Here is a 15,911-nt window from a genome sequence, read left to right on the forward strand (position 1 = left end):
ACCATCCTCAGTGCGCATGATAAATTCACCACACACAAACTGATGTACATACTCTTACTTCTAAGATGATACATTTGACTTGTATATGTTTTTTGGTTCCCTTTGCCTTTCTCTGGCTTGTCTCCGAAATGAATATGTACAGTACATAAAAAAAGGAATGGGAAAAAAAAAATTCTGCAATATTGCCAGCACTTGGATAAAATATGTGATAAACCTTCATTATTTAAATTACATGTATAAATATAAAATAATGGTCATTGAGCTCATACCAGAGACATGAAGACTTTAGGCATAGAATAAGGGGGAGGGGCGATTCAAACCCGGACGCAACGCAGCGCACTTTCGCAGCAGTCAGGGGCCGGGTATGCAAATTCCGCAATCGCGCTGTCCGGTGTAAGGACGCCCTCTATGTCTTTGAGAGCGACGGCATAGTGAGTGCACGCTGGGGTAAAGATGCCCACTTTTCTTACTTAGCACACGTCATCTCCAGGAAGTGTATGATTAATCAGAACCATCGAGAGCCATCGGAGCTGCACGCAGCACTTGAGGTAGACCCTTCCCCACCGCAAGCTCTGTGATCACTGCAGGCTGAAATACAACCAAGTGACGTGTACAATGACTCTTCCATGCTAATTATGGACGCCCATTAAACCCCGTTTTGACGCCAAGGTATGCCTGCATTCGCACCACCACTCCCCCGTTCACAAGCACCTTCCCCTGTTACCAACCACAAACGGCGCTGTCACTCAAAGTAGCGTCCAGTCTGTGTACTACGAGCGCACGATCCCTGGTGACTGGTTCACCCATGCATATTTTGCCACAGACGGGTGACAATCACCCATAGCGATCGAGCGCAGCATTGCGTCCGGGTCTGTATCGGGCCCAAGGTCTCTTAGATGGTTTAATATAAAGTTCCCCATTCAACCGCCAGTGCCCTGGTTCTGGAAGGTTTCCCAGTACTTGTTAAATGCCTCAGTACCTGAACGCCCTTGGATACACCTGGTATCTAACTTTAGCCAGTACTGGATTAAGCAATAGGTGGCCTATGTTACTGCCTTGGATATGTCTTGTGCTGGAAACTATTGTTTGGTTCCTACATTAGATGTCATTGTTTTCACTGTACTCTACATTTCCTCATTGCAGTGATGCTCTGAATTTGGCATCCTAAAGTTCTACATTAAGGGGCCTATTTATCATGAAATGTTTGCGGGATATTCACAGAAAGCAGCTGTTTTTTTGGAGGTAGCCACAAATATTAAGTATCCCCCAGAAGCACTATGGAGGTCAGTTCTTTTAGTCTGTTCATGGCAGTTACATAACGCCTTCAAGATGATATTACAAATGTGATAAAAAACTGACAGAGGAATAATTTTGGTTTGATTCATTAATAACAATGCCTGAGTCTGTAAAGTGTCTTCACTCAGTTCCCTTACAGTCCCCATTATTACCGATGATGTCCTCTGTCCTGCTCCTAGGCACCACTATTGATTTTGATCACTGCACTATTACTGGGAACGAGTCTAAACCACTGTGTGTGGAGCTGGATAATGACAACCACCCCAGATTCCCTGAATGGATCACAATACCCCTGGTCTGTATCTACATGCTCTCCACCAACATCCTGCTTGTCAACTTGCTCATTGCCATGTTTGGGTAAGTAAAGAACTAAAATAATATATATATATATATATATATATATATATATATATACACAGTATCAGTAAGGGGCATATTTATTAACATTATTTTTACTAAAATAAATGAAAAAGGGTATTTTCACACCCTTTTCACATTATTTTAGTATCACATGAATTTACTAAAGGGCAATTGGAGTAGAATTCGCAAAATACTACTCCAAACTCTAATTATCACATATTTTTTTAGTAAGCAGATCGCATTTACCATAACTGTAATGGAAAATGTGAATTGTTCAGATTTACTAAAAATATATTGTGAAAAAATACCAGGGAAAGCCCTGTGATAATAACGCCACCTGGAGATGGCCTTATTGGGGCTTTCTCCTGGTTCCCCGACTCCTGCTCTGCTCTAAGCCGGCCCCTGTGATCAGCTGTGTGGTCTAAATAGACCACACAGCTGATCACTGTAAAAAAAAAAGAAAAACGCTTACTTGCATCCAGGCATCGGTGCTCCTGTGAGTTCCTCTGGGGCTCCGGTTAGCTGGTCTCCAGGCTCATGCACTATGACTCTGGTCAGGTGCTGCATAGTGCAGGAGCCGGGAGACCAGCTGACCGGAGCCCCAGAGAGAAGATCTCACCGGAGCACTGATCACCGAGGTGAGTGCAAGCTAAGCGGGGGTCAAGGGTGCACGCGGGGGTGGGGTCCGTTGGGGGGGGTAGCGGTAGCCGGTGGCAGCGCATGCGCAGACACATTCTCCCTGTATTTTATCCAAAAAATACAGAGGTGTGCGAATTTAGTTGAAAATATCAGACTGCAGACATTTTAAATGCGAATTGTGGTAATAGGGGCCTTAATGTGATCACTTTGTGCCTGATTCGGGGTCGGATGCACGAACGCGAATGACGAGCCTTTTTGCATATGTCCGGTGCTGGTGCAAATGCCGACACTAATGATGATGACTGTGGTGGCTGTCGCAAAATCAATGTACATCACGGCTTCCTGCTTACAGACGTACGGATCCTCGCATTAGCCCTCCTATATCACGCATTAGTATAATGTGGTAAATCTGGCTTCTGCGTCTGTCCACAACTACAGCCACTTTGCCTGCGACTCAGAATTAGCTCCTTTATGTGCAATCCTGAAAATTGTACACCACTCTCTTAGGGGTCTAGTAACTATGCAGTGTTAGGAGACAGAGTGAAAAGTGATAAGGTGCCAGCCAATCAGCTCCCAACTGTCATTTTTCAAACACAGCCTGTGAGATGACAGTTGGGAGCTGATTGGCTGGCACCTTATCACTTTTCACTCTGTCTCCTAACACTGCTTAGTAAATAGACCCCTTAGACTTCTTCTTGGCCAAGTACCTGTCTTATATATCTCTCCCTCCTGTAACAACAAGGGATGACAGCGCCATGTCTGGTATAGCTCTATGCTCAGTGTGGTATAGAACACTTAGGATTGCCAGATCAGCTAAGACCGGTCACCTATATAGTAGTGCACATATTATTTTACACTAAAGGTATTCACCACATTGCTAGAATCTAGTATATTTCATATAGGTCTGATCTGGCAACATGCTGGCCTGCAGTCGAGACAAAAAATGGGCCTGGGTGATACTGAGGGGGCAGTGGCCAAATCTGGGAGGCGTGTCCATGCACCCTCAGAAAAAAACTCTGAAGAAAACTTTGCACAGTGGTGTGGTGAAGGGGAGTTTTTGTCCCCCTCACCAATTGTCCTGGTCGCTTGAACAATCCTGTGCCCAGTCAAATTAGTACCTGCCCCCACTTGCAGTACAAACTCTGGGAGGGGGCAGCCAGATCGAAAAAGAGGGGGTGTGGCGGTCAGGAAAGTTGGCGGTACAGGGGCCCCGTCCCCCACTACACAGTGCTGAGAAGACAGGCATTATATAGCGGGGGGGGTGGGGCTACTATGACATAATTCACTGCAATTTGTGTTATTGCCCCCTCCCTGCACCGCCCACTTGTGCTCTGTAAGTGGGAGGCCGCAGGGGTGCGAGCGGGTGGAGGGGGGCGACGGTGTGGGACTCGAGAGACTTGACTGCTTTTCTGAGTGGCCGGGAATCGGTAGGCAGTGCCTGGCCGACAACAGCAGAGTTCCCGGCAGCGGAAGCCCGACAGCGCTGGAAATCCCGATCGGATAGGTAAGTACTAACTAACCTAACCTAACCCCCTAACCCTCCTTAGGGATGCCTAACCCTAACCTCCCCCCCAAGTGCCTAACCCTAATCCCCTCTCTAAGTGCCTAACCCCCCCTTCCCCGCTGCCTAAACCTAAGTCCCCCGGGAGGGTGCCTAACCCTAAGTCCCCCCCGGGGGTGCCTAACCCTCCCTCCCCCTAGCCTAACCCTAACCCTCGCGGGGGGGTGCCTAACTCTAAGTCCCCCCCCCGGGAGCCCTAAACCTAAACCCCCCCTACGGCTGTCCGCTCGCGGCGCCCGGCATCCCTTCGATCTGGATGCTGGGCACCGGTCTCCCGGCGTCGGTGAAATGTCAGGCGTTTCCATCTAGACGCCCGCCATTTCATCCCTCGCCGGGATATGACAGTCGGGAAGCCGGCTGCCGGTATTAAGGCAGCCGACTTCCCAATTGTATACCGGCCGGGAGTGCCACCCGATTTTCAGGAGACTCCCGGCCATTTCAGGAGAGTACGCAAGCCATATAGGTGAAATAATATAGCCATAAATAATAAATACTTTGTTCACCATTGAAAATAAGCTGCATCCATAAATACCAGACATCTTCACTATGCCTTGGTCTGACATAATCCACATGGGAGTTATTGTGATCCATATAGGATCTGTAGTGTGGCCCAGGGGCGTATCTATAATGGGTCCAGGGGGCCCATACCGCAAATCTTGCACCCATATAGTCTTATTCTTACCTGTCTGTAGTCTCCAGACAAGCGCTGAAGAGCAGCAAAAATCATTGCCAAAATGGCAGCGGCCATTTTCCTGGTGACTCACGCATGCACAGTAATGCTGTCCCCGGGAAACCACCGCTGGCGCCATTTTCCAAGAGACCCATGCATGTGCAGTAGGTTCTGCCACTAAGCCAGAATCTACAGCACCACGGCACCGCCAGAATGAGGAGGGGGCCCACACAGAGTCTGCACACGGGCCCCCTCCTCTCTTAAAACGCCCCTGGTGTGGCCAGCTAGATAATAGCCAGGCAGCCAATCGGAAACGTTCTCTTAAACCACTTAGCCAAACACAGAGAGCCAATGAGGTTCATTTTGGCCCCCGGACTACTATGTCTGGGTGATTTTTAAAGATGATATCCTTTAGGAAGTAATATAGATGATGATTGTTTAGTTTGTAATCTATGCTATCTTATAATATAATTTCCAGGTTGCAAGTTATATCTGCAGTAAATGTTTCATATTTGCAATAAATAATGTTTCTCTTTCCTACCAGATACACAGTGGGCTCTGTACAGGAGAATAACGACCAAGTGTGGAAGTTCCAGCGATATTTCCTGGTGCAGGAGTATTGCAACAGACTGACCATCCCGTTCCCCTTTGTCATCATTGCTTACTTCTTTATGTTACTAAGGAAGATATTCAGCTGTTGTTGTAAGCAACAAGAACCTCCGCCTACACCCTGCTGTGAGTTACGCCCACCACACATATCACAGCGACTTCCTTCACTATCCAGCACTTCATTTAGTAGTTGATGAAAATAATTTTAGTATTCAGGGACATTTTTATAAATGGAGGGGAAAGAGAATTTGTGGTGTATTTGGGGTTTATTCATGATGTTAATTATCGGGGTCCGGACCCCAATAATTAACTTTCTAACTCGCTGGGAGACTCAGCGCGGAGACAGCTGATCCGAAAATCAGCTGTCCCTGTGAGCAGCTTCACTGCTCCCCTCGGAACAATGTATCCTTTCACTGCTCCTGTTGGAGCAGTGACGGAAGTGCGCATGCGTGACCTATAGGTCACGCTTATGCACAAGAGCTCCGACGTCCAGCGGAAGGAGCAGGGCAGGGACGGAGGGATCCGAATGGATCCCTTTTTGCAACCCGGGACTCCTTCCCATAGGAAGGAGCGGGTTGCGAGCCTGGAGCGGGAGCAAACGCCATCTGAAAATATTATATTAGTGTATGGGGACAGCGGGCCATTCCCTGAGAGAAATGTAGGCAGGAGATATAAGGAAGATAAGTAGGAGATATCTGTGATACTAGTGTATGGGGACAGCAGGCCATTCCACAAAAGGAAGATAAGTAGGAGATATATGTAATACTAGTGTATGGGGACAGCGGGCCATTCCACAAAAGGAAGGTAAGTAGGAGATATCTGTGATACTAGTGTATGGGGACAGCAGGCCATTCCACAAAAGGAAGTTAAGTAGGAGATATCTGTGATACTAGTGTATGGGGACAGCGGGCCATTCCACAAAAGGAAGGTAAGTAGATGATATCTGTGATACTAGTGTATGGGGACAGCAGGCCATTCCACAAAAGGAAGTTAAGTAGGAGATATCTGTGATACTAGTGTATGGGGACAGCGGGCCATTCCGCCAGAGGAAGGTAAGCAGGAGATATATGTGATACTAGTGTATGGGGACAGCGGGCCATTCCCCGAGAGGAAGGTAAGCAGGAGATATATGTGATACTAGTGTATGGGGACAGCGGGCCATTCCCCGAGAGGAAGGTAAGCAGGAGATATATGTGATACTAGTGTATGGGGACAGCGAGCCATTCCCCGAGAGGAAGGTAAGCAGGAGATATATGTGATACTAGTGTATGGGGACAGCGGGCCATTCCCCGAGAGGAAGGTAAGCAGGAGATATATGTAATACTAGTGTATGGGGACAGCGGGCCATTCCACAAAAGGAGGGTAAGTAGGAGATATCTGTGATACTAGTGTATGGGGACAGCGGGCCATTCCGCCAGAGGAAGGTAAGCAGGAGATATATGTAATACTAGTGTATGGGGACAGCGGGCCATTCCCCGAGAGGAAGGTAAGAAGGAGATATCTGTGATACTAGTGTATGGGGACAGCGGGCCATTCCCCGAGAGGAAGGTAAGCAGGAGATATATGTGATATCTCCTGCTGTATCTTCTTGATGAATGGCCCAAATACTTAATTTCTACAATTGCAGGTGAAAATGTTAATTTTCTCCTGCTTTTGTAGAAATTAAATGATGATGAATCACTTAGGGGCCTATTCATCATGTAAATTATCGGGGTCCGAACGGACCCCAATAATTAACATTCTAACTCGCCACAGTTGCTGGAGAAATTCATCATTGCTCCAGCGCGAAATCAGCTGCCCCCGTGAGCGACCTACAGGTCACGCATGCACACAAGAGCCCCGACGTCCAGCGGAAGGAGCCGGACAGGGGCGGAGGGATCCGAAAAGGATCCCTCTTTGCAACTCGGACCTTCTTCCCATAGGGAAGAAGCGGGTTGCGATGTGTAGCAGGAGCATTCGCCATCTGAAGATGGCGAATGCTCTCGCAGTCAAGCTTCAAAAATATTATATTTTCGGAGCTGTATGAGTACTGTCCCCATACTAGTGTACGGGGATAGCGGGCCATTCCGCGAGAGGAAGGTAAGTAGTAGATATCTGTGATACTAGTGTACGGGGATAGCAGGCCATTCCGCGAGAGGAAGGTAAGTAGTAGATATGTGTGATACTAGTGTATGGGGACAGCGGCCATTCCCCGAGAGGAAGGTAAGCAGGAGATATCTGTGATACTAGTGTACGGGGACAGTGGGCCATTCCCCGAGAGGAAGGTAAGTGGTAGATATCTGTGATACTAGTGTATGGGGACTGCGGGCCATTTTGCGAAAGGAAGATAAGTAGTAGATATCTGTGATACTAGTGTACGGGGATAGCGGGCCATTCCCGAGAGGAAGGTAAGTAGGAGATATCTGTGATACTAGTGTACGGGGATAGTCGGCCATTCCCCGAGAGGAAGGTAAGCAGGAGATATCTGTGATACTAGTGTACGGGGACAGTGGGCCATTCCCCGAGAGGAAGGTAAGTAGTAGATATCTGTGATACTAGTGTATGGGGACTGCGGGCCATTTTGCGATAGGAAGATAAGTAGTAGATATCTGTGATACTAGTGTACGGGGATAGCAGGCCATTCCCCGAGAGGAAGGTAAGTAGTAGATATCTGTGATACTAGTGTATGGGGACAGCGGGCCATTCCCCGAGAGGAAGGTAAGCAGGAGATATCTGTGATACTTGTGTACAGGGATAGCGGGCCATTCCGCGAGAGGAAGGTAAGTGGTATATATGTGTGATACTAGTGTATGGGGACAGCGGGCCATTCCCCGAGAGGAAGGTAAGCAGGAGATATCTGTGATACTAGTGTATGGGGACAGTGGGCCATTTCGCGAAAGGAAGATAAGTAGTAGATAATCTGTGATATCTCCTGCTTTACCTTCTTGAAGAATGTGCATTTTCATCTGCTTTTGTAAAAATTAAGTTTTGATGAATAGGCCCCTTAAAGTCTAAAATCCTGCGGTACCTTTCAATTTCTATTGCTGCTTGTTGCAGTGATACATGCTCAGATATGTGTGGGCAGGGTGTTTGATGTTATTATATACTTACCGGTCAGATAAGTGTGGGCGGGATGCAGTCAGAAAGCCGACGGCGGAAATGCCGACCGCCAGCTTCCCGACTGTCAAATCCCGGCAAGGTACTAATAACAGGCGTCGAAATTCCGACGCCTGTCATTAGACCTACGCCGGGAGTCCAACGCCAGGCATACCGAACAAAGGTAAGCCGGGTTCCGGGCGCAGACAGCCGCGCAGGGGGGTTAGGTTTTAACCCTCGGGGGACTTAGAGTTAGGCACACCCCTACTTTTAGCCTAGGGGAATGGGGGGTTAGGGTTAAGCACCCTCGCGGGGAGGTTAGGGACCCCCCCCCTGGGAGACTTGGGTTTAGGCTGCGGGGAAGGGGGGGTTAGGTTTAGGCACTTAGAGGGCGGTTAGGGTTAGGCCCTAAAGGAGGGTTAGGGGGGGAGTAGGGTTAGTAAATACTTACCTTTGGAGCTGTCGGGATCTTCACTGCTGCCGGTCTTCCAGCGTCAGGATTTGAACCGCCGGACCTTGTTGTTATATACTTACCGGTCAGATATGTATGGGCTGGGTGTTTGATGTTATTATATACTTACCGGTCAGATATGTATGGGCTGGGTGTTTGATGTTATTATATACTTACCGGTCAGATATGTATGGGCTGGGTGTTAGATGTTGTTATATACTTACCGGTCAGATATGTATGGGCTGGGTGTTTGATGTTGTTATATACTTACCAGTCAGATATGTATGGGCTGGGTGTTTGATGTTATTATATACTTACCGGTCAGATATGTATGGGCTGGGTGTTAGATGTTATTATATACTTACCAGTCAGATATGTATGGGCTGGGTGTTTGATGTTATTATATACTTACCGGTCAGATATGTATGGGCTGGGTGTTAGATGTTATTATATACTTACCAGTAAGATATGAATGGGCAGGGTGTTTGATGTTATTATATACTTACCGCTCAGATATGTGCTGTCCGGTGTTTGCTGTTATTATATACTTAGCAGTCAGATATGTGTGGGAAGGGAATTTGATGTTATTATATACTTACCGGTCAGATATGAATGGGCAGGGTGTGTGATGTTATTATATACTTACCGCTCAAATATGTGCTGTCCGGTGTTTGCTGTTATTATATACTTACCAGTCAGATATGTGTGGGAAGGGAATTTGATGTTATTATATACTTACCGGTCAGATATGAATGGGCAGGGTGTGTGATGTTATTATATACTTACCGCTCAAATATGTGCTGTCCGGTGTTTGCTGTTATTATATACTTACCAGTCAGATATGTGTGGGAAGGGAATTTGATGTTATTATATACTTACCGGTCAGATATGAATGGGCAGGGTGTGTGATGTTATTATATACTTACCAGTAAGATATGTGTGGGGAGGGAGTTTGATGCTATTATATATTTACCAATCAGATATATGCGGGCAGAGTGTTTGAGGTTATTATATACTTAATGGTCAGATATGTGTGAGCATGAGATGTTCCTATATACAACTTTCCCCTGTATGTAAGCAGCTCTGTGCCTCTAGGCTTCAAGAAGGAGGATATTGAGACCCTGTCCTGGGAAGCTGTGATGAAGGAGAATTACTTGGTGAAACTGATCAGCCAGGCAAACAACACCATGGAGTGAGTGTCCTCTAGTGGGGGGAAGGAGGGAGGTGGGATAGGCCAAAAAATTAGAAAGTAGAAAGTAATAATTGATATAATTCCATTAATGTCTAGTATTACTCATAACAATTGGAGTGACAAATCACTTTCCAAATTCATCACACACATGGGGGTCAAATTGGATGAGATCTCGCGGTAATGCACTGAGGCAGAATGGACTGATCCCACTGGGGGCTGCTGTATGGTAAGGTATTATACACATGCACTAATCTAATATTCATCTGCCAACCAGATATATACAGTAAACATGGCCCAAAAGTGATCCAAAAACTTTCAATCATACAGATCATACTGGTCATGCTGAATTGTGTTTGGGCCAAACATGCTGTTATAAAGAAACATTATGGAGCAGTGGGTGAAAATGAGGAGAGAAAGTTAAAATATGTAATTTAATTAAATTATATATATATATATATATATATATATATATATATATATATATATATATATATAATAGTAGTATCCAAATTAGGAAAGACCAGCACACCAGATATAATGCCAAAAGTAGTTTTATATAAAGTGCATGTCAATAAAATTGCCGGTATCCAGGAGCCAATTTCAGTTACATATTGCAGTGCACAAAAAGTGGATTATACTCATCGAGTTTGCGTGGAGAACACACTGGCACCAGTTGAAAGCTGCAAGCCACCTCAGTAAATGGACAGTCCGATGGACGTTTCAGTGCTCAGAAGCACCATCATCACGGGGCACCTCATCAACTGAGGTATATATCCCATAAAGTAGGTTAATATAGGGCAATAGGACACACCCTCTGTCCTGACACAAACAATTAAATGACACTCACCTGTAAGGGGTTATCGAGATCACTCAGCGGTCCGTGCACATCACGCTGGTGTCCGGAAGGCCAGACCTCTGGAAGTACCACGTGTGCAGTCAGGAGCGCACCGCTCACCCGGCGTGCGCTCCAAGGACCAGAAGTCAGGGTATCCGATGGCAGCGCTGTGGACCGCACAGCTGATAACAGATCCATGTATTATACTAAGTAAGCGCACTGAAACCACATACAACTCTGGTACAATAATTAATCCCAGTAAGTGCTACAATTGTTAGTGTCATACCGCCGTCCCTGGAGATCCATGCAGTGTCCTAGAAAGAACAGAGCCATTAGATCCTATATGGATCTTGACTCTCATACGTCTCCGAGTGACTCCGATAGTTCACCGACTAGCCGTCCTTTTTAAAGGAACCCCTGGGGACACGCAGCAAAATAAATATACCAGGAGAAAACCCTGTAGAAGGGGAGGGATCAAAGCTAGGCACAAAAGAACTACAAAACAGAAAGAAAGAAAGAAAGAAAGAAAGAAAGAAAGAAAGAAAGAAAAAGAAGTAGTTGTTTTTAATCTATCTTATTTGAACTAATCTAACTTCATTTGAACTATCTGTATTATCTAAAGGCTTAACTTTTGAGAAGACCTTTAAGCAAAAAGTTTTTGATTTGGAGGTTGACTTGTTCAAATTTGAAAGACAACTTAAATTAAAATAAAATTTTGGTTCTAAACCAATAGTAATTTTGTACCGGTGGTCAATAACTGCTATATAAACACATTTATGCAGTAAGTCAGAAGAGACACTCTGTCCTCCATTAAACATCAAAAAACCTCTTTTCACAATCTTTCAAATGTACAGATACAGGCAATTGTTAGTTTGAAAAACAATAGTGACATTGTCATCCGCCCTGCCAACAAGGGCTGAGGCATTGTCATTCTGGATAAATCTGCCTATATTCAAGAGATCTATAGGCAATTAAATAACACTCAGTGTTATCAAAAATGAACTCATGATCCAACCACCAACTATAAGAAGGAAATCGACACTATTATTCAGTTGGGTTTAAACAATTCTTGGATAGATGAAGGCACTGCTTCATTCTTAAATCAACAACATCCAGTTGTACCTTATATGTACATTTTGCCAAAGGTGCACAAAACCTTGCGTAATCCCCCAGGCTAACCCATAATTTCTTCAAGAGGGTCTTTGTGCCAGATGTTATCCCAATATGTCAATTCCTCCTCCAACCGGTGGTCCAAAACACTGATTTTTACTTGAGGGATGCCACTGATTTTTTACAGAAATTATATATTGTATCTGGTCCATCGTCTGACTGTATATTGGTGACACTTGATATAGTGAATCTCTATACGAGTATTTCACACACCATGGAGATGAATGCTGTACGACTAATGGTGACTTCTAGTCCGTTTTATGTGTGTCCTCCTGTAGATTATATACTCCTACTAATTGATGTAATTTTACATAAAAAATTACCTCTTATTCGATAATACGTTCTTTTTATAACACCATGGAACTGCTATGGGGTCAAATATGGCCCCTTCATACGCAAACCTGTTCATGCATGTATTTGAGAAACAACACATCATGAAACATTGATTAGCAAGATATATCTCATTTTTTGTTCGATATATCAATGATGTGTTTCTTGTATGGACAGGCGGGCAGGATCAGCTCATTATATTCTTTGATGAATTAAACAAATTCAGCAATGATATTAAATTCACACTGAATTATAGCTATTAGAGTATTAACTATCTTGATGTGACAATCGACATTTCGACAGGTCTGTACGTCACTACAGTATAAACAAAAGAGACAGACAAAAATACCCTGCTGGCAGCTGACAGTTTCCATCCTGCACCTCTAAAAAGAGGATTACCTTACTCCCAGATGATCCGAGTAACAAGAATCGCCTCAGATCAATCCCTCTTACCCCAGGCTCTATCGGAGATGGGCAATAAATTTTGCCAACGAGGTTATGATGAAAAAGATATCCAAGATGCCATAAATAAATGTTTACAACAGGACAGACAAAAATTATTGTCAAAACACCAGTCCGACAAAATGACTGTCACATATTATCAAACGTGCATTTCAACAACACTGGCACATCATTCAAACGGATCCGATTTTGGGACAGTTAAGCAAAGAACAACCTTTGTTCTGCTATAAACACAGTAGTAACATCAAAGATGTCATTACGTCCTCAGAGATGGGTGGTACAGTACGGAAAAATTGATTAATTCTCAGATCGGGTTCATTTCGTTGCTCTGGATGCATAAACTGCCGTTTTATGTTAACAGGGGACAGTTTTTGTGATCCCCAGTCAGGTCACTCACTTAAAATAAATCATCGCCTAAAATGCAAAAGCAAATTTGTCATTTACGCTATTCTTTGTCCGTGTAAATACATTTATGTGGGAAAGACTATCAGAATGCTTAAAGAGCGGATTGCTCTTTACAGATCTTTAATTAAAAATGCTTCTACTATCTTGGATGCTGATACCTCTCCAGTGGCAAAACATTTTATTGCAAAAGGTCACAACTTGCTGGACTTTAAAGTAATTCCTATCGACCCATGTCGCCCCTTTAAAAAGAGGAGGAAATCGGGAGAAGCTTCTTCTTCAGAAAGAAGCACATTGGATTTATGACTTAAACTGTCTAGCACCAGCAGGGTTAAACGAGGAGTTAAATTTTTCCTGTTTTCTTTAAATTTTTGTGTGTTATGTATATTGCACAACTTGGTTGGTATTTCTTTGTCATTTTATTTGTAGTATTTGCATTTTATGTTATATTTAGTTCATTATTCACTGTTATTTTCATTTTTTTACATGTTTATATTTTTCTGTTAGGCACATCTTCTGTATGACACTAACATATGTAGCACTTACTGGGATTAATTATTGTACCAGAGTTGTATGTGGCTTCAGTGGGCTTACTTAGTATAACACATGGATCTGCTATCAGCTGTGCGGTCCACAGTGCTGCCATTGGATACCCTGACTTCTGGCCTTTGGAGCGCACGCCGGGTGAGCGGTGCGCTCCTGACTGCACACGTGGTACTTCCGGAGGTCTGGCCTTCCGGACACCAGCGTGATGTGCACGGACCGCTGAGTGATCTCGATAACCCCTTACAGGTGAGTGTCATTTAATTGTTTGTGTCAGGACAGAGGGTGTGTCCTATTGCCCTATATTAACCTACTTTATGGGCTATACACATCAGTTGATGAGGTGCCTCGTGATGATGGTGCTTCTGAGCACTGAAACGCCTGTCGGGCTGTCCATTTACTAAGGTGGCTTGCAGCTTTCAACTGGTGCCAGTGTGTTGTCCACGCAAACTCGATGAGTATAATCCACCTTTTATGCACTGCAATATGTGACTGAAATTGGCTCCTGGATACCGGTGATTTTATTGACATGCACCTTATATAAAACTACTTTTGGCATTATATCTGGTGTGCTGGTCTTTCCTAATTTGGATACTACTATGCAACTCTCTATGACTGTGCACCCAGTTTTTTTAATTTTCCCTCATTGAGTGTGCAATGATTCTTTATATATATATATATATATATATATATATATTACATAGACAAAAAGACCTTACGGTTTCACATGTCCCATTTGGTGCCCACATACCGATGTGCTCACGATCCGATTTCTTGTCCAATTTCAACATGAACTTTCACGGGAGCTCCCTTGCCGTCGTGATCACAATTTTGGAAAAAAGACACCCAATCTGTTTTACGATCTCACGATCTATCGGATCGTACGCATCGTGAGATTGGCCATAACAAATCATGAGTTTTAAAAAAAAAAAAAAAAACAGGCTCTTGACTATTGGTGGGAAATTTAAATAGCCATAACAATGGGAGGGGCTATCTAGGGAGTATAAAAAGCAGGCACGCTTTAAAATCTGTGTACATTCTGCTCTGCTACTAGATGAGGCTATGTGTATTCCTGCTGAATCCTGTACATTGCTACTGTGCTCTTTGTATTTGGCTTGCCTTTTACAAAGTTTATTCTACCTGCAAGTGTGTGCTACCAACCTGCATTCTATCCTGTTCCTGAATTCTGTACTGATGCATCCCTATCGGTATAGAGGGTTGGTCGCTGAATCTGGGGTCTGGGAGATTAGGAAGAGGGCCCAGCGAAGAAGGATGAGAGCATGCTGGACCAAGGAGTGGCTTCTACAAAGGGATACCCGTTCTCACATGTCCCTGCTGATGGAAATCAAGGAGAACAACCCGGATGACTATCGGAACTGCCTGCGCATGGATGACGCCACCTTCCAGGAACTGCTGCATCTGGTGACCCCCCACATCCAGAGACAGGACACAAGGTGGTGGAGGGCAATCCCTGCTGAAGAGAAACTGGTGGCTACCCTGAGGTACCTGGCTACAGGAAGGTCATTTGAAGACCTGAAGTTTGGGACACTCATCTCACCTCAGTCCTTGGGCGTCATCATTCCGGAGACCTGCAGAGCCATCGTTAAAGTGCTACAGTACCAGTATTGCAAGGTAAGTAAAAAAAACACACCACACATTGGTTTCTTGTGTAAAGAAATTTTTTTTTTTTCAATTTATACTCAACATAAAGCAAAAAATAGCCTTCTTTTAGTACAATGTGCACTGACCTGTAGGCAACTGAATGTTTGCACTAAACTGTGTGCAATATCCTTTTTTTATAACAATTTTACAAAAGAACATTATCACCAAATTTTATGAATCCCAATAGGTAGCCGGCTGTATGTGATAGGGTGGGTCAGATGCCAGTTTGAACAGGCACAAGTATAGATTGTGGCCCCGGCTTCCAGCAATGTGTACTTGTGCCATGTGCGTAGTGACCTTGTCCAAATGGCGTCATCACCACCCTATCCCATGCAGCAAGCACCTATTAGAATTCATAAAATTTGGTGATATTAAAAGCAAGAAAAAATTTACATCTCTGTATATTGGGGCGACTCATCAGCTGCATCCAGCAGAGCATTATACAAGGTCGTGGTGGTGCTTGGTGGGGGAGTAATATTTAACTGGGCAAGGGGGGGATGGACATACCTATTTGGGGCAGGGGAAAATAGCATTGGGTCTGCTATGTATGTCGAATTGGAGATATTTTTGCTCATACAGCAACTCAACAGTTCGTAGTTGAACCTGAGAAAATTTCTTTGAATATCTGTATCCATATTTCTCAATGTGCTGTTC

General features: G+C 44.5%; 1 protein-coding gene across 1 annotated transcript in view; it reads left to right on the forward strand.

Moving 5' to 3' along the window:
* TRPM8 (transient receptor potential cation channel subfamily M member 8) overlaps positions 1-15,911 on the forward strand; it is a 96,422-nt gene that overhangs the window by 63,074 nt on the left and 17,437 nt on the right. The window contains exons 20-22 of the mRNA XM_088467771.1: positions 1,476-1,653; positions 5,071-5,261; positions 9,757-9,853. Of these exons, the coding sequence (XP_088323897.1) occupies positions 1,476-1,653; positions 5,071-5,261; positions 9,757-9,853 (466 nt within the window). The remainder of the gene's footprint in view (positions 1-1,475; positions 1,654-5,070; positions 5,262-9,756; positions 9,854-15,911) is intronic.

This window comes from Taudactylus pleione, unplaced genomic scaffold (genome assembly GCF_031769625.1).
Source record: "Taudactylus pleione unplaced genomic scaffold, aTauple2 ptg000074l, whole genome shotgun sequence".
Lineage (NCBI taxonomy): Eukaryota > Metazoa > Chordata > Amphibia > Anura > Myobatrachidae > Taudactylus > Taudactylus pleione.